General features: G+C 41.1%; 1 protein-coding gene and 1 long non-coding RNA gene across 2 annotated transcripts in view; one reads left to right on the top strand and one right to left on the bottom strand.

Moving 5' to 3' along the window:
• LOC117369032 (acyl-coenzyme A synthetase ACSM3, mitochondrial-like) overlaps positions 1-23,603 on the top strand; it is a 53,598-nt gene extending 29,995 nt beyond the window's left edge. The window contains exons 5-14 of the mRNA XM_033962931.1: positions 41-184; positions 2,454-2,607; positions 6,838-6,917; positions 11,046-11,169; positions 14,353-14,433; positions 14,861-14,962; positions 16,149-16,276; positions 20,518-20,617; positions 21,074-21,193; positions 23,097-23,603. Of these exons, the coding sequence (XP_033818822.1) occupies positions 41-184; positions 2,454-2,607; positions 6,838-6,917; positions 11,046-11,169; positions 14,353-14,433; positions 14,861-14,962; positions 16,149-16,276; positions 20,518-20,617; positions 21,074-21,193; positions 23,097-23,183 (1,120 nt within the window). The 3' untranslated portion in view covers positions 23,184-23,603. The remainder of the gene's footprint in view (positions 1-40; positions 185-2,453; positions 2,608-6,837; positions 6,918-11,045; positions 11,170-14,352; positions 14,434-14,860; positions 14,963-16,148; positions 16,277-20,517; positions 20,618-21,073; positions 21,194-23,096) is intronic.
• Positions 22,015-22,754, bottom strand: LOC117369033. The gene is made up of 2 exons (XR_004541068.1): positions 22,110-22,754; positions 22,015-22,073 (listed from the first exon to the last, which is right to left on the bottom strand). It is a non-coding gene; the product is annotated as an uncharacterized LOC117369033 (long non-coding RNA).
• Positions 23,604-23,706: the final 103 nt, after the last annotated feature.

Here is a 23,706-nt window from a genome sequence, read left to right as displayed (position 1 = left end):
TCTTTTAATCATGGTTTTATTAAATTTATTTATTTTAAAGAGCTGCACCTGCTGACCACAGATGCGTGAAGACAAAGAGTGAAGAGCCGATGGCCATCTTCTTTACCAGTGGAACCACAGGCTCCCCAAAGATGGTGGAACATTCTCAATACAGTTATGGTATCGGGCACACTATAACTGGGAGGTGCGGAATAAAAAAAAGGACCCAAAATATCTGACTGGCTATTGCTCCCCAGCTGTGGCTCAACTGGTAGAGCTTCTGCCTCTGCCCCAGAGGTTGTGAGATCAAATCCCGGTGCAGCTACTTGTGACCCTGGGCAAGTTGCTTAATCCTCCAGGCCCACCACTGTGAATGCCAAAGCTAATGAAAAAGGCATTATACAAGTCCACATTCCCTTTCCCCTATGACAAATACGGGAGATAAGAGCATGGAGTGGAGGAATAGTGGTTAGTGCAGCAGCCTGAAAACCCGGGAAATTGGGTTTGATTCCCATTGCAGCTCCTTGTGACTCTGTGCAAGGCACTTAATCCTCCCTTTTCTACTGTGTGTAGCTATATCTTTTGTATATTTATTGTGGATATTCTGAAAATCAGACTGGTTTAGCAGAGTTATTTTAATAGCATTATTCCCCAAAGATATTCCCATCAGGATCTCATTCTATAATCCACTGAGAAAAAGTCAGGGTTTCCTAGTTTGTGCAGAATATAAGTGGTTGTAAATAAACCTATATTCTCTCCCAGTTGATTTAACTTAAGACCTTAGAGGGCTTCTCAATGCAGTCCCCAGGGCACACCCAGTCAGTCAATATACATGCGAGATTTGCATACATTGCCTCCTTGATATGCAAATATATTTCATGCATATTCATTTTGGATATCCTGACTGGCTGGGTGTGCCTCAAGGCCTGGGCTGAGCACTGCTATAGGCAAGATAAAGCTTACTTTATGCATTTCTAATATAACCAGTGATGCTACGAAATGCAAGCAGAGCATACACTAATCTGTGCCATCTTTTCTCCCAGTAATCCTAAGAAAAGTCAGATATCTGGGCAAAAGATGGTTGGGCATTGAAAGCTTTCCCCCCCCCTGTACTTTATTCTAGGGTAGGGGTAGGCAATTCCCCTCGAGAGCCATAGGCAGGTCAGGTTTTCAGGATATCCACAATAAATATGCATGAGATGGATTTTCATGCACTGCCTCCTTGAGATGCACATCTATCTCATGCATATTTATTGTGGATATCCTGAAAACCTGGCCTTCCTGTGACTCTCAAGGACCGGAATTGCCTACCCCTGTTCTAGGGGCATAATAGTCCAGAGAAGCTTATGAGAGAGAGGAAAGGCCAATTCATTTAATCTTTTCCAAATCCAAGTCATAAATCTTATACATCAGTAGTATTTTTACTTTACTTTGGCTATTCCCACAAAGCATAGAAACAGACTGGAGGCAGTCTAGAGAAAGAGTACTGAAAACCATTCAATATGAAATATAAGAAACGACAGTGGAAATAGATATGTGTCCTATAGGCGAGAAAACCGGGAATGAAATTAGGTGGACTAGATCAGTGGTTCCCAACCCTGTCCTGGAGGACCACCAGACCAATCAGATTTTCAGGCTAGCCCTAATGAATATGCATGAGAGAGATTTGCATATAATGGAAGTGACAGGCATGCAAATCTGCTCCATGCATATTCATTAGGGTTATCCTGAAAACCTGATTGGCCTGGTGGTACTCCAGAACAGGGTTGGGAATCACTGGACTAGATGGACCTTATCTACTGTTATATTCTGTTTCTGTGACATGATAAACGCAGCCAGATAAATATAATTTCTTTATTTGCATTTCTCTCTACCGCATGTTATATATAATACATAATATTCATTTCAGTGTACAATCAATTTAAAACATTATATATTAAGTACAGGATGCAGATTTTATTTTTCATAAAAAATACTTTTGATTTATTAAGAGATCAGAGTATAAAGCTCCAGTGGGATAAATGGAAATGCAGCAACATAAAAAATATTTCTTTAAGGAAAGTTTAGAGATTATAAGGAATGGAATCCCAGTAGAGGTATGGAAACAGAAATCAGAGATAAACTGGTGGCTATAGCATGTAACATGAATGAAATGGGGCAGATTACATGGATTAAAGCACTGGTTCCCAACCCTGTCCTGGATGACCACCAGGCCAATCGGGTTTTCAGGCTAGCCCTAATGAATATGCATGGAGCAGATTTGCATGCCTGTCACTTCCGTTATATGCAAATCTCTCTCATGCAAATTCATTAGGGCTAGCCTGAAAACCCGACTGACCTGCTGATCCTCCAGGATAGGGTTGGGAACCACTGTATTAAAGGATCCTCATCTGCTATGGGGTTTTTTGTTGTTGTTTAACTCGCCCTGTGTTCACACAGCTTTCTCTTAAATCCTCTTCTCTATGCATTATCAGTTGGCTGGATTTAACCCCTTCAGACGTACTATGGAATACAGCCGACACAGGCTGGGCAAAATCTGCTTGGAGTGGTGTTTTTGCACCATGGATTAAGGGATCCTGCGTCTTCGCTCACAGCATGCCACGATTTGAAGTAACAACTATGCTAGAAGTAAGATTCAGTCCCGTGGGGCTAATATATTAAATTTCTGCACCATGATTATGTGCAGAATTATCATCGGTTAAATGACCTATGTACACACATGAAAATATAGGGCTCCTTTCACTAAGGTGCGCTAGCGTTTTTAGCACATGCAGATTAGCGCGCACTAACCCCACATTAAGTGGCTAGAACTAACGCCAGCTCAATGCTGGCGTTAGCATCTAGCGTGCGGTGCATTGTAGCACACGCTATTCCGCGCGCTAATGCCCTAACGCAGCTGAGTAAAAGGAGCCCATAGTTTGTAAAGTTATAAACTACACTAGTATTTTAGCCCGTTACATTAACGGGAGCTAGCTGCTGTCTTTCTTCCCCCCCCCCCCACTTCCCTGTGGAGAAGCCACAGTAGCATTCCCTCCCCCTCCATGTCCCTGTGCAGCAGCATTTCCCCTACCCTACTTCCCTATACAACAGCATTTTGATCCCCCCCCCCCGACTTCCCTGTGCAGCAGCAGCATTACCTCCCCCCACACCACTTCCCTGTGCAGCAGTAGTGTTTCCCTTACCCCCCCCCCTTCCCGCGGTCCCGACATAGCTGCTGATTCCAGCAGTGTGTGCAGCACTCTACACACACTGCTTCGGGGCCTTCTGCTGCCCTGATTTACTCTGGCACGTCCCTGATGACATCATCAGAGACGCGGCAGAGCAAATCAGGGTAGTAGAAGGCCCCGAAGCAGCGTGTGTAGAGTGCTGCACACGCTGCTAGAATCGGCAGTTTTGGAGTCGGGACCGCGAAGTGGCTGGAGTGTTTTTTCGGCGCTTCCTTTCCCGCCCCGCGAGGTGTCGCCGCAGCTCCTCTCGATCCCTGCCAGCGTCAGAAGCCTTCTCCGCCACTGGTGCCGCTGGTGAGAGGAGCCGACTATTGGGGAGAGCAGGGAGTTCAGCGCTGGCGGTCAGTCCTGTCGGCCAGTGTAGTTAGGTGCTGGGAAGAAGGCTGGGGACTCGTGCATACGCACTCCTGCGGCCAAAGACCTACGGATCATGGAAGCACGCAGTTATGAGTGCGCATGCGCGGCTAGGGTTTTATTATATAGGATAATACTAAAAGACAACAATACAACTTCTTATATCTCGCAATTTTCAACACAGAATCATTGCAGTTTACAGCAAGATGAGTATATTTGTGATATAATGTTAGAGGTAAGCAAGTTTAACATTACCACTCTAAAACTAATCTAACAATCTATGGGATGAAGAGGACTGGGTAGAGACTACTGGGGGAAGAGAGATGTCTTTCTTTTTTTTTTTTATTTATAAATTTATTCATTTGTTACAACTTATAACAATTCCATGAAAACAAATAATCAAGGAAAATACATCAAAAATAAAAGAGAATCCAATTCAAGTCCACATTATATGAGGGCTGCTTGTTCTATTGACATCACCAAAAAAAAAAAAATAAGTAGAAATTTTAACAGGAAATTATTCAATAATCTTCAAGTCAGGCAAAAGAAAGACCTTCTATATTTCACTCAACCTCAATCTCTGTATTAGTTTCAGGTAATATATTAACTTTATTTTTATCTTGAAGAAAATTCTCTAAATGAACTGGATCTACAAAAACATATCTAACATTTTGATATGTCACCAAACATTTGCATGGGAATTTAAGGAAAAAAGAAGCTCCTACACCCAAAACCCAAGTCTTGAGTTGTAGGAATTGTTTTCTCCTGTATTGGGTTTGTTTGGAGACATCTGGAAAGACGTTTATCTGTTGACCACAAAAAAAGGCATTCTTATTTATAAAATATAATTTAAGGATGTCCTGTTTTTCTATATCGGTTTTGAAAGTGACCAACAATGTTGCTCTTTTGGCTATAAAATCCTTCGATAATTCCAAGAATTGAGAAATATTTAAACTGTCAGGAGACACTAATTGATCCTTATCCCCTTCTTCTGAAACCACTTTCACTCCACTAGGAATATAATAAAGATTATCTGGTATAAAAGATTCTATCTTGGTATAGGAAAGTACATTTTTGAAATACATTTTTAATAACTCCAAGTGGGAAAGGTAATGAGATATAGGAAAATTCAGAGACCTGAGGTTCCTGGATCTCATAGCATTTTCCATTTTTTCCATCTGTAGGTGTAATAAAGTATTATCCTTAACATTAGAAACTGCACATGATTGCATTACAGAAACAGATGCTTCCACTTTATCAATTTTTTTCTCAATTAAGGCCAATTGGGCATCATGCTCAGTCACTTTACTTGTTATCTCAGAGGAAAATTGGCATAATTTTACTACTGTGCCTTGTAATGAATTCTCAATTCTGTTCACAACTGTCCAGACATCTTGAAGAGTAACCACTTTATTGCCCAACTCAGGCCTATGAACAGGTCCGGTAGGCATAGAAACAGGAGATACAGAAAACAATTGCTTCCCCTCTATTATGCTTTTGGCATCCAGTTCAAGTTCAAATGAGTGTAGAGGAGATGAATCCGAATCTACTATGGAATCAGAGTCATCTTTCTCTAAGGAAAATTGAACAGGTTGAGGTGGAGGCGTGGGTTCCCCAGATGAGAGAGAGACAGATTGGGTCTGTAAATCAGGCTTACCTTCCAACGCTGTTACAGGAATATGGCATAAATGACGATCCATTGGACCTGAAATTGTAGTGGAAATAATCTTTGCCTTTCGTTTGCCCATAACTTCGCAAATCTGCTCCCTACTCCTCCTGGGCTCCGAAGGGGCTCAAAAGGGGCGTGTCCTGCCCCTTTGGCCATGCCCCTTCGGACACACGGCCGTGGGCACGCGTCCGCGGCTCACCGTTGGTTTTATTCTTGGGAGCGAGGACCTCTCCTCCCGATGGCAAGTGCCGGGTGGTGGCTGCAGGGGTGCCTGACTGAAGGGAGATGTCGGCAGAACTTCAGTCAGCCCTCTTTTCTTCCGCGGCTCACCGTTGGTTTTATTCTTGGGAGCGAGGACCTCTCCTCCCGATGGCAAGTGCCGGGTGGTGGCTGCAGGGGTGCCTGACTGAAGGGAGATGTCAGCAGAACTTCAGTCAGCCCTCGTCTTTTTCATCTTTTCCTGAAAAGGCAGTGTGTGGGGAGTTGTCGCAGATAGGCCGGTGGACTGTTCTAGATATGTGGTCCTAGGAACTTGAAGATGGAGTTAAATATCCTCTTCTGACGTACACCTTGAGAGGTTGGAAAAGGTATCTTAAATCACTGCGTGGTCCTTGAATTGAGGAAGTTGTGTGATAATTTATCATTATTTTTTTTGAAAAAGAAGTGAAAAGCACTTCAAAATGATTAAAATGTAAACTGGTAGTGCTATCTTACCATTCTCAAGTACAGCGTGAAGATCACTAAGTACAGCTGTTATAATTGTCTCTGCATGGGTCAACGACCGGACTGGTGGAGTTGTAGGATGTTAGCCTGATTGACATTCTGGAGCAGCTGGAGGAAGATAATTCCAGTTTGGATATAAAATATAGATTAGAGACTGGATGATGATTATGATGCTAAGTGTAGGATCGGAAGGTTTCTTAAGTGTGGGGTGTATTAGGGCCTATTTCCAGGATATGGGGAACCCTCCAATAGACAGATTCTTGTTCTTTAAAAGCCTGGTCAAAGGAAGGAAATCATGATGAGGCATGGCAATCTAAGAGGATGGAACTGGGTCTAAAGAACAGTGGTGGTGTAAAGGGGTGGGGTGCAGTCTTCCTCGGGGCGCCAGCACCCCTCCTCCTTCCTTTTTCACTTTGGCATGAGCCGCGACGAACTTGCTGTCGGTGTCCGCTTTGGCACTTTCTCTGTGAAGTGACGGGGAGAGCACCAAAGCCCACGCGGACAGCAAGTTCTTCACTGCTCATGCCGAAGTTTGAAAGGTGCGGGGGAGAGGGGCCGGTCATCCTCGCTATGCCAGTTGGATACAAACCGTTTCATGTTCCCATTGTTTGCTTATTAAAGACTTGGCCTCTTGTACACCATTCCTGCAGTTTTTTCTTTTGTGCTATATGCAATTCCAGCTCTCAGATCCTACAAGCAAGAAAGCTAAAATAGCCTCACTATAATGCAGAATCTCCAACCACCTAGATTTCGATTGCAATAACCTAATGAGACCAAAATGTCTAATACTCAACTCAAGCTCATTCCTAAAGGACAAAATGCTGTCATGGACTGGTTGTTTCTTTTTAGCTTTATTAGCAGGTAAAACATGTTTTAATATTCTAGACTCTCTCCAGATTTCCTGTAACAACTTTCTGCTCCGTTCCAACTGTCTATCAGATGCTGGTGCGGCAGGACCTTAGCAGGTAAGTCCTGAATGCTACTCTGTTGAAACAATTAACTTAAATACCCCTGTCAGTTCCTGCATTCAGTGCAACTTCTTACTGACTACAAATAAAAGCTTTGATTTAAACTGAAGTTGAAATACTAAAACAAAAAAAGGGAGGAAATGGCTAGGTTGCTCAGTTAGGTGCACAAATTTGCACATGGATCTTAAGTAATTTGGTAAATTGTTGATAAACAAGCACTTAATTGGTAGTCATCAGGAGTTACATGTGGATCTGCCCTATAACATGCTATTACACCAGTTGAAGAGATTGAAACTATTTCACAACTGGATTTTCAAACAATTTTACAGTCTTGTACTCTGTAAACTGGATTACTACGATGCATTATATCTAAGAATGGCAAAATGTAAAGTATGGGGTAAGGGAAAGGGCATGCACTTGCGGCAGTGGGGGCAGGGAGGAGCGGGAGTGGAGAGGAGGACAGGTGCCAGTGCTCCCACCAAGACGGCACACAGAATGGAACCCCCCCCCCTTACTAAACCACTGTGCCCAAAGATAATGAAGGGAATAGATTTGGTAGATAAAGACAGGTTGTTCACCCTCTCCAAGGTGGAGAGAACGAGAGGGCACTCTCTAAAGTTAAAAGGGGATAGATTCCGTACAAACGTAAGGAAGTTCTTCTTCACCCAGAGAGTGGTGGAAAACTGGAACGCTCTTTCGGAGGCTGTTATAAGGGAAAACACCCTCTAGGGATTCAAGATGAAGTTAGACAAGTTCCTGCTGAACCAGAACATACACAGGTAAGGCTAGATCAATCAGGGCACTGGTCTTTGATCTAAGGGCATGATGGACCACTGGTCTGACCCAGCAAAGGCAATTCTTATGTTCTTATGAAATGCACGCTATGCTATTATTCTTCAAAGGCCTTTCCAAACACAGCTCAATGAACACCAGTCAGGATTTAGAAAAGGTTTTAGTACCGAGAAAGTAATTGGTTTTTGTAAAGATACTAAAGCAATTCTAGGCATTTTACCCACCCTATCGAGTGGTGAGTGATGGAAAATACTCCCATTCCTGGAGTAATCCTTCAGGGGGTACCTCAAGGCTCTCCGTTATCACCCATGCTATTTAATATATACATTTCATCTCTAGGATATTTACTGCAGAAGCTAAATTTAATCTTTTACATATATGCTGATGATATTTCCATTTCAATTCCTTTGAATAACATAACGAAATAAATTTTAGAACAAATTTCTTATGTCTGAATTTGAACAATGGACAACCAATTTTAAACTAAAATTGAATACAGAAAAGACAACTATCTTTTTAGCAAGTCCAAACGACAAAATAACTAAGACATTGCTTCACCTGAATGGTCATGACTATCCAATTTTAAAATCTATAAAAATATTGGGAGTCACCTTAGACTCCCATTTAACTTTGGTGGTGAAAAAGTGCTTTTTTTACATTATGGAAGTTAAAGACCATCAAAAATTATTTTGATTTCATAGCTTTTAGACTGTTGGTGCAGGCATTGGTATTCTCCATATTGGACTACTGTAATATTGTCTACTTGGGCGCACCGAAAAAAGTTGTGAAAAAATTAAGAATAGTGCAGAACATGGCTGCTCGTTTGATATCTGGACTAAAGAAAAGTGATCATATCAGTCCTTATTACCGATCACTGCACTGGTTGCCATTGGAGGCATGAGTAATGTTTAAATTCTCATGCCTCTGTTTCAAGTCAGTTTGGGGACTGGCACCTACATAACCTGCTATCTCATTTTGTGTTATATAACCCTGTGCGGATAACCAGGAACTGCAACCTATTTGCTTACCCGAACATTTTAGGCTGTAAACTCAGGTCTTATTTAGATAGGATGCTTGCTTTTCAAGCAAGCAAACAACAGTCCTAAAACAACAGTCCTGGTTGGGTAACTATATCAGCGGAGCCATGTTGTCCTATGGTGCTTTTAGAAAAGAAATCAAGACAGTATTATTTGATAAATTCATCTCTTAATCTGAGCTTTTATCTTTATTTTTTAAATACAATTAATCTTATCCTATCAATTTTAAATTTTTAATGTCTTTTTAATACAACAGGTTGTATTCATTTTTTACTATTTTGTATTTCACTGATTGTCCAGTTTTTCTCTTTTGTGGAAACTGCCTAGAATTCTTCTGATTAAGGCAGTATAGAAAAATAAAGTTATGTTATGTTATGTTATGTTACCTGGGTTAGATTCCTGGGCCAGGCTTCTGTTAACCGAGGGATTGGTACAGCAAAAGTACTCATTGGGGTTAGTGCGATATCCCTGCACAATTTTGTGGGTGCACCGTGCAAAAAAATGATTTTGCACAAGACTTAACCCTTTCTGGTCCAAGGGACATATTTGTCCCATAACTTTAAAATCCTATAAATTTTGATTGGGATAGTCTACAGTTCTAAATTTGATATGTACGGATTCCATATGATACTGCCTTTATGTAAACAAACTGGTTCCGACATTCATTCATTAGCGTCGTTGCTAGATTGACGAGAAGATTCACTTGCCACACTGTCCATAAGCCAGAAGTGTGATTTTTTTAAATAAAAATAATGATATTTCACAAAAAAAATCAATTTTTTGGCATCTGCAAGCCCTTTTTACCATAAAAATGTCAAAACCACAAAAATTGGCCTACGATCCTTATGGTCCTGAAAGGGTTAACTTGTGCATATTCAAATCAATGGTTTCTTATACCCTGCAAATGTCAACTGGGAATCATTGCGGCTTATATAAGATTAATAAGGTTAGCAACATAGACATTATGAAGACTATAATGAAATGTAATGAGGCCCTGATACAGAGAAGTAGGTAGAATACTTTAAGGTTGAGTATAAATATCTGCATCACAAAAAAACAAAACAAAACCCAAAACTATGCACAGAATAGCATTCCAACACATGTGCAAATGTGTGCCTGTACTTTTCTCTGCTCATACATGGACACAAAAGATTAAGAACATAAAAATACTGGGTCAGACAAATGGTCCATCTAGGCCAGTGGTCTCAAACTTGCGGCCCGGGGGCCACATGCGGCCCGCCAGGTACTATTTTGAGGCTCTCGGTATGTTTATCATAATCACAAAAGTAAAATAAAACAGTTTCTTGATCATATGTCTCTTTAGCTATAAATGACAATATTATTATTAAGACTTAGCCAAAAGGAAAGATTTATAAACTATAAAGAGTTTTACCTCATGCAAAATTGTCATTTCTTTAATAAGACATTAACTATTTTTTCTGAGGCCCTTCAAGTACCTACAAATCCAAAATGTGGCCCTGCAAAGGGTTTGAGTTGGAGACCACTGATCTAGGCAATATCCTGTTTCCAACAGTCATCAACCCAGGTCATTACCTGGCAGAAACCCCAATACTAGCAACATTCCATGCTACCGTTCCCAGTGCTATCAATGGCTTCCCCCATGTCTGTCTCAATAGCAGACTATGGCCTTTTCTTCCAGGAACTTTACCAATCCATTTTTAAACCCATATACACTACTTGCTGTTATCGCATCCTCTTTCAAAGCGGAACAAAAAAACAAGGAGTCAGGTTGAAAAGCTTTATTAGCACCAGTATTGGAAACATATGAAACGGTACCCGATTTGGCCAAGTTTCACACCTCAGGGGCATAAAAGACTGCAGAACAAGATAACTATTTTTTAAAAATCATAAAAAGCAACACTAATATATTGCTCAAAAATATCTGATTAGAACATGAATACATATATACGATAACTCTTAGAAATACAAAGAAACCTAAACAATCAAAATCAAACAATATTTAAAAAGCATGCATATATTATCACATTACTTTGAAAATCACATGCATACAAACTAAATCACAGACTGCTAAAAAAGCGTGTTGAAATAAATGAAAACAGATGTTTCAAAGTGCATAGAAGGCAAAATGCCAATATATGTATAAAAGTGTTGGGATTTTGCCTTCTATACGTGACTAGAATATATGCATGCTCTATAAATATCGTTTGAATTTTTAGAGGTTTCTTTATATTTCTAAACATTATTTAATGGCACTCCAGTCAATAATTCACCGATTGTTAAAATCTGTGTTTTACTTTTACATCTATTTATACAGTTACAAATTCATGAGTCTCAAGCACTGCGTGAGTGGAGGTGAGCCCTTGAACCCTGAACTGATACAACAGTGGAAAACCTGGACTGGACTGGATATCTATGAAGGCTATGGCCAGACAGAAACAGTTATGAGAACTTTCCTAAAAATACCACTGTGGGAAAGTCACTTGCCTGTACACATTGAGGGGCATAATTTTAAAATGTCCAAAACCTGCCTAAGTCAGCACTTGGACGTCCTAATAGGGACATCCAAGTGCCAATAATGGCGATTTTGAACCAATCAGGGCCTTAGGCCCCTCCCACTGCATTCCAAGATGTCATTTTCAGCACGCAACCTTATAGGCAGGAGGGAGTGGGCTTCCCTCCTGCTGATCTGTCATCAGCCAGGGGGAGTCAGCAATGTTGGGGGATGCCTGGGGGAGGGGTGTAGGGCTCCACGGCTCAGCTGATCCTGGCAGGGGGAATCCCCATCAGCTGGGTCGGCAGGAATCCCCGAAACCGGCTCAGTTCATAGGGATTTCCTCTGCCACAATAAGAAAAGGTGGTTGGGTACGTCTACAAACTTGTTTTTGTGCATTTTTCATGTGGACATTTCAATTTTTGAAAATGGCCAAAAAAATATAGACGTCCTAAGGACCAAAATTTATATTTAGGTCATTTTCAAAAATAAAAGATAAAGGTCTAGCAGTTTTGAAAAAGGACATTTTTTTCCTGCTGTGTTTGTGCACGTCTTACCCAAAACAGAAATCCAATCACAGACTTCGATGACCTATCAAAAATGCCACTCAGGCTCCAATTTAAAAAGGTGAGAGCCTGATTGGTCAGAGGATTTATGCTCCCAGTTCATTTATGCACCTAAACTAGCCTGGCCTGTTGAAAATGTACTAGGGCTAAAATATTCACTAAGGGGCCCTTTTACCAAAAAGCGGCCTATGTGGGTCATTCCTGTACACCAAGTCCAATTTTTTAATTAATATTTCAATAAATTCTTTACAATAAAGGAAAGGAAAAATAAAACCAGCTTAAGGCACATTGGCTCCCAGTTGCACATCGTATTTTATTTAAACTATGTTTGCTTACTTTTAAATCCTTATTATTTAAAACCCCTGCTTTTATTTTTAGAGTTTTAATTCCTTACTCTATCTCTAGATTTCTGAGATCACAAGACCAACACTTACTTGTCATTCCCTCGTTAAAAGTTATTAACACGAGGCGTCACACTATTTTTTCAGTAACCGCTCCTCAGTCCTGGAATGCCCTTCCATTATATATAAGAGAGGAAAAGAATTTGGACAAATTCAAGATCAAACTTAAGAGTTTTCTCTTTAAAGATGCATTTAATGAGTAAACGAAATGCTTTTGTCTCTCTTCACCCAATACTTCATTTGTTTCCCCTCCTATTGTTTTTACCTTAAATATATTGAATTAAACACTGATTGTAATTCCTTAATAATTTTCCCTCTTGTTTTGATATCGTATGTATAAGTTATTATATTTAATAGACTTAAACTTTGTATAGGAATGTTTGTATCTGTTGTTTTAATCTGCTTAGATTTATGTTTGTGTGATTTGTTACCCATATCTGGTTATATTAGCTAGTGTACTTCGCCTAGAATTTGGAATAGGCGATTAATCAAATTTTATAATAAACTTGAAACTTGAATATTTTAGGAAGTCATACTACATTAGTAATTACCATGTGGTAAATACATTTTCTCTTATCTGAAGAGAATAGACAAATCTGTCTAATGATGCATACTCATTACTTTAACTCCTAATTTAACTAGGGCATAGGGTTTTGAAGGCCTACATTAAAAGCATCTATGGGATAGATTCACTAAGCAAACCGATTGTGTACTGATCGGTTTGTGACCCAATTGTTCCCCGACCCGATCAACACCCGATTCGATCAGCTGCATGCAAATGAGGGAAATGGCATGCAAATTTTGTAAGGCAGCGATTCACTAAACAATTTATACTAAACCGATTGGGCTTGCCGATCAGAAAAGAAGCGACTGCTGAAGACCAGTCGCTTCTATCCTGACCGACTCTCCTGCCCTTTAAAAATCACAGGCTTGCAATGCTTTTAACCGCATTGCAAGCCCATGATATTAACCTGTGTCTCCCCCCCGGCACTGATGCCTGCCGTTGCCGCTGCCCACCCCCCCTGAACTGAAGGAATATGACAGGAGGGATGCCATCTCCTTCCTGCCATCACACAAGGCCAGCCACCCCCTCCCCATACCTGTAAAACTGTTGGGAGCAGGACGGTTGCCCAGTTCCTCCTGCTCCGCAGGCTGCCGGTAATCTTCGGGCGCAGCGGGATTCCCGCTGATCCCCGTTTCCTTGCAAACCTCTAGTCTAGTGCTGAAGTATCAGAGCTAAACCTCTAAACATTTTTCCTGCCATAAATCCACCCTTGTTGCCACCCAATTTTTATGCTCCCAAAGGCCAAGTTAAGAGCAAAACTCAAAGTTAGAAGCATAAATCCTTCACGCCTTCATGCACTGTAAGGAGGGTCTAGGACAGGGGTGTCCAATGTCGGTCCTCGAGGGCCGCAGTCCAGTCGGGTTTTCTGGATTTCCCCAATGAATATGCATGAGATCTATTTGCATGCACTGCTTTCAATGCATATTCATTGAGGAAATCCTGAAAACCCGACTGGATTGCGGCCCTCGAGGACCGACATTGGACACCCCTGGTCTAGGATAATAATGTGAATGAAGTGTGTATGCTTAAACCACTGCTCCAAGAGCCTTAACAAGAGTCAAAGCATGAATTGGGATCATGATATGCCTTCTTTTGTGGTTTATTTCTGTGACTATTTCCTTTTCTTGAATTTGGAATTTTCTTGAATTTGGAATGCCCCTAGTTATCAGAGAAGGGTTTCCTGGGTGGAGAAAAAGGACTGAAGGGCCTGTGACAAACGATTGGGCTCAGAGAAGCAAGCTTATAGCAACTCCAGTCTCTCAGAGAAATATTTGGCCAGCAATAACAAGGTGACAAAGGAGAAATCGTGGTTCCTAGAGGGCAATTTTTTCCTCGACTCATCAGGAAACTTATGGGTCTTGTGCAAAGTTGTGCTGCCGGCAGTGTACGCCAAATGCTGAGCCTCCCATTTTATTCCTATGAGTGACTCAGCATTTCGCATGCACTGCTTGGCAGTGCATCTTTGTATAAGTCCACTATATTCAAGGAAACAAAAAAAGGTGTTGATCTTTCTTCCCTGACTTCAACAGGAATAATGTTTTCTAAAACAAGAGAGATTGCAAAGACCATTTTTTTTTACCAAGTTCTTTTTGATGCAGGTATTGGTCTGTGGAACTTTGAAAGGAATGAAAATTAAGCCTGGTTCTATTGGGAAAGCATCTGGAGCTTTCGAAGTTCAGGTAGAGCTCTTGGCCTCTCATTTTAGCCAATGTGGCCCGGATTCTATAAATGGCCGCCGTTGTCGGCAGCCGCTGATTGTGTGTCAGTCACGGGTCAGCACTGTTTATAGAATCACAGCTTTGGAAAAGGTAGGCGCTGGAAATGTAAATTCAGGGTTTTTAAGGCCTAGATTTTCGGTACCTACTTTTTATGGCAATTGCACCTCGGTAGGTACATTACAATACCCAACGTCACTTCTGGCATTAGCCACACCTGCAGTGGTGTTAGGTGTCATAAAGCGCTTCCATAGGCGCAATGCAGGCCTACATTTTTCCTTTTAAACTGCTTTTAAAAAATGTTTTAAACAGCGTTTTCAACTTGTTAAGCGCCTAACTTAAGGCACCTTTTATAAAAATATGTCTTTGTTTTTTTTTTCAACTGTTTCAGATTATAGATGACAATGGAAATATTCTGCCACCTGGGACAGAAGGGGAGATCGCTCTCCGTGTAAAACCCACCAGACCATTTTCTCTCTTCACACATTACACAGTAAGGAACAGTTTCAAGTTGGTAAAGTGACACCTATAAACCATTTACCACTGTCTCACCAGAAGCTCTTCCTTCGACTCGATTTTCTTTTCCATCTTGAGTAGGTTTGCGGAAGGACCTTTTTTTAAATCCCCCCCTCCCTTTCAGCCCTTCAGTCAACAGTTTTAGCAGCATTGACCCATTATGGGCTGGAATGGGCCCAGATGTTCAGTGTTGGCATATGTCCAGGTACTGGCACTGAATATTCAAGTGTTTGGTGGTTCTTGGAAGATAATCCGATTACAGCCGGTAGTCAGTACCATATCTGGATTGCTAACCAGGCACACTTAAGACTACATTATATTCAGCTCAACATGCCTGGCTAGCTATGTGGGCAGTGGCATTTGAAGAACTGCGGTGCCTGACTAATTTCTGGGTCTGCCTTGACTCTTCTCCCAGACCACCTTAGCACTAACCTTGGTCAGTGCTAATATTCAGTGGCACTACCCAGTTAGGTGCCAAAGAATATTAGTAGTTAGACCATCACATGTGATTTAATGTGCAAGAGCTTCTTCTGCCCCATTAAATCGTTTTGAATATCTGGCCTCGTATTTTTGTATTTTTCCCTTCAGACTTTTATGACTTCCCAATGGAAAGAGAATTAAGGAACTAATATTCATACTCTAGATGAGTGAAGAGGATATAATCGAGACATTAAAATACTTCCAAAAGTATGAGGAATGCACAAGGTGCAAAATCTTATTTAGCGGAACGGAAGTACGAGAACAAGGGTCTAAATGAGTTGCAAAGGGAATTGATCAGAAGTAATTCTGGAAAACATGTTTTTATCAAAAGGTCGCTAGAAGAGAAAGTAGAGGGACAATCTGTATCAGAACTGTAGAAAGCCTGGGGCAGGCACAAAGGATTTTTAGTTGTGAATAGGTGAAGCCAAACATCCATCTGTGGACTATGACACTCCTAATTATCTTTACTGGTCAACCAGCTTCTGTGAATGAGAGCTAATTTGTGATCCTTGCCAATCTGGCAATTCAGATGCTGAGGAAAATTGCAGGGATTGCTTAAACAATTTTTAAATATGACTTATAATTGATAGATGGCATTGTTAGTTGTCACGTGAACTACAGAGCAGTGTTACATGCAATAATAGATTTATTTTCATTTAGAAATAGTTTTGTTATTTGACTAGGATAATCCTGAGAAAACAGCCTCAACTCTACGAGGAAATTTTTACGTTACTGGAGACAAAGGGATTCGGGATGAAGATGGATATTTCTGGTTTGTGTCCCGATCGGATGATGTCATCTCATCCTCTGGGTAGGTCAGGTTAATTTTTTTTCTAACTTGCTTATTTAAATTTCAGCATAAGTGATCAGAATCAAGTTATGCTGAAATGCTCTGGCTGAAGGTGAATTCCACTGTTACACGGTATTGGACACCTGCTGGTGACAAAAGAAACAAGAACTTTTTTATGTAAGAGTTATTCTTTTTGAAGTGCATGTCTTGAACTTAACTGGCCTTAAACTTCCTGCTGGGTCCTATCAGAAACAAATGCTCTTTTATTATTTAAACTATAATTTTATATAAAATTACATATGTATGTAGTATTTATATAAGCAGAAGATAAACATTAATATATAAATTCTATGTAATATATAATTGAATTTTTCAACTCTTGCACATCTACACGTTAAGTCAGCCAACCACAGAAAAGAATCTGAAATATGATTGAGGAATACAAAATCATGAGTGGTGTGAAACGGGTACAACTGAATCAATTTTCTACTCTTTCAAAAGTTACAAAGCCTAGGGGCTCCTTCTAGCGGTTTTAGCATGTGCTGAAATCTCGCGTGCGCTAACCGCTACTGCCTCCTTTTAAGCAGGCGGTAATCTTTTGGCTAGCGTTGTGCGTGTGCTAAAAACACTAGCGCACCTTTGTAAAAGGAGCCCTAGGTGACACTCAAAATTACATGGAAGTACCTTTTAAGGGAAGATTAGGTTCTTACCTTGATATTCTTCTTTCTAGTGGAAAGGCATAAGAGTCTTGACCAGTAGTTTATGCACCTCTAACGGCGAGTTGTGTAGAAGGCATCATATATATGTTTTTTTGGCTCCGCCTCCTGTATCTTTGGGCTGGGCTGCAGCTCCTCAGTTCATACCAAAGCACTATAAGAGTAGAAATAAAACAGAAGTAGCATGGGGAATTTCTTCAAGAAAGCCAAATCTGCTCTGCTTTTGAACTATTACAATTTGGAACCTCATAAAATAAAATAAGGTGGGTCTGAATAAGACACCCACCTGAGTACAATTGGTATCAACACTTACGCAGTTAACTCAGTTCCATATTTGAATTTTGTAATAGAGAGTAATGTGCTCACTCTTTCAATCTGCTTGCATTTGGAAATACATACCTAACTGAGGTAGTAAGCAGGCTAATTGAAATCTAACAGGGCTGTCTACTAGGAAGATTATTGAGGTCAGCGCCCAAGAAAAAGATCTGTACGCTGAAACCTTCAAAAGCAAACAAGATGCTAGGAATTATTAGAAAAGGGATGGTAAAGACTAAGAAGGTTTTAATGCCTCTATACCACCTCATGGGGCAATCTCACCTTGAGTATTGCATTCAATTCTGGTCGCCTTATCTAAAAAAAAGTTTTAGAAGAACTGAGAGTCGAGATGTACTGAGAGTCGAGTCAGTTCAGCGTATGGCCACCAGGATGGTCTCAGGGCTCAAGGATCTCTCATACGAGGAGAGGCTGAATAAATTGCGGCTGTACTCTCTCGAAGAACGTAGGGAGAGGGGAGACATGATTGAGACGTTTAAGCATATCACCGGTCGTATCGAGGAGGAAGATGATATTTTCTTTCTTAAAGGACCTCGGCCACAAAAGGGCATCCGCTAAAAATCAGGGCGGGAAATTTAATGGCGACATCAGGAAGTATTTCTTCACCGAAAGAGTGGTTGATCATTGGAATAGACTTCCTGTGCAGGTGGTCAAGGCCAGCAGCGTGCCAGATTTTAAGAATAAATGGGATGCGCATGTGGGATCTCTAAGAGGGTAAAAGTGGGGGGAGTGTCATCAGAATAGGCAGACTTGACGAGACATAGGATATCTGGAAGGATAAATTTAGGGAAGTGGATCTTTAGTGTGGGCAGACTTGATGGGCTATGGGCTATGGGCGGACCGCTGGGCGAGATGGACCTCGGTCTGACCCAGTGGAGGCAACTTCTTATGTTCTATGTTTTTATGTTTCTAAAGAAGAATAACTGAGACAATAAAAAGGGATGGAACTCCTCTGGCATGAGGAAAGACTAAAGAGGTTAGGGCTCTTCCGCTTGGAAAAGAGATGGCTGAAGGAAGATATGATTGAATTTAACAAAATCCTGAGAGGTGTAAAATGGGTACAAGTGGATCAATTTTTTTTTTAATCCATTAAAAATTACAAAGACCTAGGGGACACTCAAAGTTACAGGAAAATACTTTTAAAACAAATAGGAGGAAATCATTTTTTTTCACTGAGAATAGTTAACCTCTGGAATGCATTGCCAGAGGATGTGGTAAAAGTGATAATATAGCTGGGGGGGGGGGGGGGTTACTTCCAAAATTTTATTGAAATGTTTGTATAATAACATACATTAAAGCAGGAGAAACAAGTTGAACAATTTACTCACAACATTATTAACACAAAGCTTAGGATATTAGAAAGCAAAATCCTTAAAATAAACGTCTCTCTACCCACCCACCCCATTTGCAGAGAGTGAAAAACCAATATCCATCCATCCCTTTCTCTCAATATAGTTCAACTTTTATCTGCAGACGCCCACAGTAATCTGAATTTAGCATTTTTTGCCTCTCTTTTCCATTATGGCTTCCTCTTATTTTCCAATTAAACAAACTGAGTTCAACCAAAATTGAAAAGATAACAGGGATGCATTTTTCCATGTTTTCAAATTAGCTTGAATTGCTACAGCAGTAAGTATAGCTATTAGCCTTCTATCAAAATTGGTGATATCAACAGAAGCAAAGAGACTGAAGACCACTCCAGCATATGTTAAAGGAACATTTATATGTAATGTTTGAATATGATTCAACACCTGTTGCCACTGTGGAAACAGGATACTGGACTAGATGGTCTGACTTAGTATGGCTATTCTTATGTTCTTTTGGAGTTAGTGAAACTAGATGGTTCCATTTACTATGTGGCTCTATTCAGGCCCAAGCCATCTTGGAAGTTAAGAACATAAGCAGTGCCTCTGCTGTGTCAGACCAGAGGTCCATCGCGCCCAGCAGTCCGCTCACACGGCAGCCTATCAGGTCCAGGACCTGTATAGTAATCCTTTATCTATACCCTTCTATCCCCTTTTCCTTCAGGAAATCATCCAATCCCTTCTTGAACCCCAATACCGTACTCTGTCCTATCACACCCTCTGGAAGCGCGTTCCAGGTGTCCACCACCCTTTGGGTGAAGAAGAACTTCCTAGCATTGGTTCTGAATCTGTCCCCTCTTCATTTTTCCAAATGCCCTCTCGTTCTTTTAGTTTTCAAAAGTTTGAATAATCTGTCCCTCTCCACTTTCTCTTTGTCCTTCATGATCTTGTAAGTCTCTATCATGTCCCTTCTAAGCCTCCGCTTTTCCAGGGAAAAGAGCCCCAGTTTCTCTAATCTTTCAGCATATGAAAGGTTTTCCATACCTTTTATCAATCTCGTCTCTCTTTTCTGAATCCTCTCGAGTAATGTCATATCCTTCTTAAGGTACAGCGACCAATAATGGATGCACTACTCCAGATGTGGGCGCACCATCGCCCAATACAACGACAGGATAACTTCTTTCGTTCTAGTTGTAATACCTTTCTTGATAATACCTAGCATTCTATTCGCCTTCTTAGATGCTGCTGCGCACTATGCCAATGGCTTCATTGTCTTGTCCAGTATTACCCCCAAGTCCTTTTCTAGGGTACTTTCACCCATTACCAGCCCTCCCATCATATAGCTGTACTTCGGGTTCCTGTTTCCTACATGCAAGACTTTACATTTCTCTACATTAAACTTCATCTGCCATCTTGTCGCCCACTCTTCTAGTTTGTTCAGGTCCCCTTGTAAGTCCTCACAATCCTCTCTTGTCCCAACTCCACTAAATAGTTTGGTGTCGTCTGCGAATTTTATTATTTTGCACTTCATAGTCTGTTATTGAGAAAGGCAAGGGGGGGAGCCACTGCTTGCCCTGGATCGGTAGCATGGAATATTGCTAAACCTTGGGTTTTGGCCAGGCACTAGTTACCTGGATTGGCCACCGTGAGAACGGGCTACTGGGCTTGATAGACCATTGGTCTGACCTAGTAAGGCTATTCATATGTTCTTAAAAATACATACATAGATTTCACAGAAAAAGCAATGTATTTGACCTGTACATTTTTGTAGTGAAATTGCTGCTTGTTTGGGCTTATTTACTCTGCAGATTTTGCCAGGTAAAATCACAAAGAAAATAATTTGTTGTCTTGTAGCTTTGTTTTGTGTAGACATGCAAATTATCTACTAACTGGATCCTTCCCTATGTAGGTATAGGATAGGACCTTTTGAAGTGGAAAGTGCGCTGACAGAACATCCAGCTGTGACCGAATCAGCTGTTGTCAGCAGCCCTGATCCCACCAGAGGAGAGGTGAGATGAAAACAATACAACTAAATATCTTACTGCCACCAGCCAAGGACCTGTTTTTAGATAAATTGGTGAGATGTCCACTTTTAAAGGTACTATCATATATATTCATCTATAAGTTGAGAAATTTTACACAACAAATGCACTGTAAAAACCATGGTGGCAATACAATAGCAATACAAAGAGGGACATATACTAAATTTATAAAAATATGGGGGCCATTGACAAAATATTGTAGTGAATGATCATCAGTTTTTCTCTTCTTCTTTTCTTTTTCTTCTTTATGGCACATCAGGAGGGGTGGGTAATGGAAATAATATTACATAATATGTTATATAATGTGTATATGGTGATTGGAAAGTAGTTGAAGGGTGGGTGGTGGGGGAGGGGGTAAAAATACTATTAGAATTTTATGTAGTAGATATAAAAGTGCTTTAACTTTGCTGACTGTCTTCCTAGGTTGTGAAAGCCTTTGTGGTATTATCAGAGTCGTATAAGTCGCATGATCCAGAAGAGCTGACTCAAGAGCTGCAGGAGCATGTGAAAAAAGTCACAGCCCCTTACAAGTATCCTAGAAAGGTAAGTTCAGAATAACATATGAAGGTTGCTAATGTACCAGGTCTAAATTCACCATAGAAAGATATAGCAGCACTAGTAAAGGTTCACAGAAGAGCGACCAAGATGATGAAGGGGATGGAACTCCAGTAGTATGAGGAAAGACTAAAAAGGGTTAGGGCTCATCAGCTTGGAAAAGAGACAGCTGAGGGGAGATAGGATCGATTTTTTTTACTCTGTCAAAAATTACAAAAGCTAGGGGACATTCAATGAAGTTACAGGGAAATACTAAGGGCTCCTTTTACTAAGGTGTGCTAGGGCTTTAACGTATGGAATAGCGCACGCTACATTGTCGTGCAAGCTAGATCTTAACGCCAGCATTGAGCTGGCATTAGTTCTAGAAGATTAGCGTGCGGTATTTTCCTGCACTAAACACGCTAGCGCATCTTAGTAAAAGGAGCCCTAAGTATGCACCTGTTGGGCAGACTGGATGGATCATGCAGGTCTTTTTCTGCCATCACCTACTGTTACTCAATTCTGCCTGGGGCTCAGTATTGCCTTTTTCTGCCGTCACCTACTGTTACTCAATTCTGCCTGGGGCTCAGTATTGCCTTTTTCTGCCGTCACCTACTGTTACTCAATTCTGCCTGGGGCTCAGTATTGCCTTTTTCTGCCGTCACCTACTGTTACTCAATTCTGCCTGGGGCTCAGTATTGCCTTTTTCTGCCGTCACCTACTGTTACTCAATTCTGCCTGGGGCTCAGTATTGGCCAGTGGTATTTTGTATTGATACATTTTATAACTACCCTGCAGTAGATACACAATTGAAGGTAACACTGAAAGAGAACAATTTTCAAATGATTTTACTGGGGTCACTAAACAGTTACATAAGTAAAAATGAAGGCTGAAAATTGCCTTCTCCCTCCCATGAGCCAAAAACCTGCACAGTTTCACAGCATGGATGCTTTTTTCCATACTGCAAAGGGGTGAGATCAGGATAGGAAAGGGCAGAGCCATCTGAGAGCACACAGGGATTTCTTTTTGAAATCTGTGCTCGTCATTTACAGTGCAAGATGTAACATAACATTGAATTTCTATAAAAGATTACATAACAAAAGAAGTCAATATAAATCTAATCAGCCTAATGTTTTTGAAAAAAGATGTCTTCAATTGTTTTCTGAAATGTAGGTAAGAGTGTGATGTAAATAGCAACTGTTGAACGTCTTTATCATGAAATGCTCCCTGAAATGATAGAGTATGATAATGGTACTTCTTACTTTTACAGGTGCAAAGTCCTCTAGGACAGTGTTTTTCAACCTTTTTACACCTATGGACCGGCAAAAATAAAAGAATTATTCTGTGGACCGGCATTGGTCCGTGGAAAGGCGGTTGAAGAACACTGGGCTAAGTCGTGGGCCAGACCTCGCCCATCTCTACCCAATCTCCACCTTAGACCCCGCCCCCCTAAAAGTACTAATTGCACCTTGCACGTCCCGTGCCTCATCTGGAAGCCTTCCCTCTGACGTTGCAACGTCAGAGAAAAGGCTTCCGGTTCAGGCGCAGGATGCCCAAAGGAGCCACTGCCCGTGGCTTTGTGCACTGAATCAGTTAGGAAGAGGGAGCTGGCTTGAAGATAACGCCGCATCGATCGCACCGTGGACAGACAGTTGAAGAACACTGTTTTGGGTCTGATGCACGTCCTGGCCCTGTGGACCGGTAGGAAATTTCTGTGGACCGGCACTGGTCCATGGACTGGTGGTTGAAGAACACTGCTCTAGGAGACTGCAGCACCTAATCATTCTAGGTTTGCAAAGATGAAGGGTCCACTGAGATTCAAAATTATGTTTATAAAATAACCTTTTCCATCCCCTTGATAAAAAAAAAAAAAAAAGAGCAAAACCATCTCTTATCTGTTTTATACATTCAGGTGGAATTTGTTGAACAGCTGCCAAAAACCATCAGTGGAAAAATCCTAAGAAGTGAATTAAGAAAGAAAGAGTGGGAGAAAGCTTAGAACCAATTCATTGTTTCTTTATACAGTATAAAACTAAATTGTATACTAGCTTATCCCTGTTTTATATTGATTGTCTGGTATTATTGTCAAAGGGGTCCTTTTACTAAGATGCACTAATGGATTTAGTACGCACTAAATTCTAAGATGGCCATTGTAGTCCTATTGGTGTCTTGGCATTTAGCATATGCTAATCGTTAGCGCGAGGTATCGTATTTATTTGAATATAAACTGACCCAAATATAAAGAGGTAACCTTTTTAATCTTCCAAAAAGGAGGGGAATATAATGACTCGAATATGGGGGGGGGGGTGTTTATGGTCAAGTGCCCTCCTCCCTCCCCTGCCCAGCTCTGCATTTAGCACCCTCCCTCCCTGCAAGGCTCCGCACTGTCACCCCTTCCCTCCCTCCCCTACCAGGCTCTGTACCCAGCCCCCTCCCTCCAAGCCAGGCTCTGCACCCTGTCTCTCCCTCCTTCCTCATGCCTTGCAGGCCTCCACCAAGCCTGCCATAAAATCCAACTCTTT

This window comes from Geotrypetes seraphini, chromosome 11 (genome assembly GCF_902459505.1).
Source record: "Geotrypetes seraphini chromosome 11, aGeoSer1.1, whole genome shotgun sequence".
Taxonomy (NCBI): domain Eukaryota; kingdom Metazoa; phylum Chordata; class Amphibia; order Gymnophiona; family Dermophiidae; genus Geotrypetes; species Geotrypetes seraphini.
Note: the sequence above shows the minus strand (reverse complement) of the source record. Positions and strands in the feature narration are given on the sequence as shown.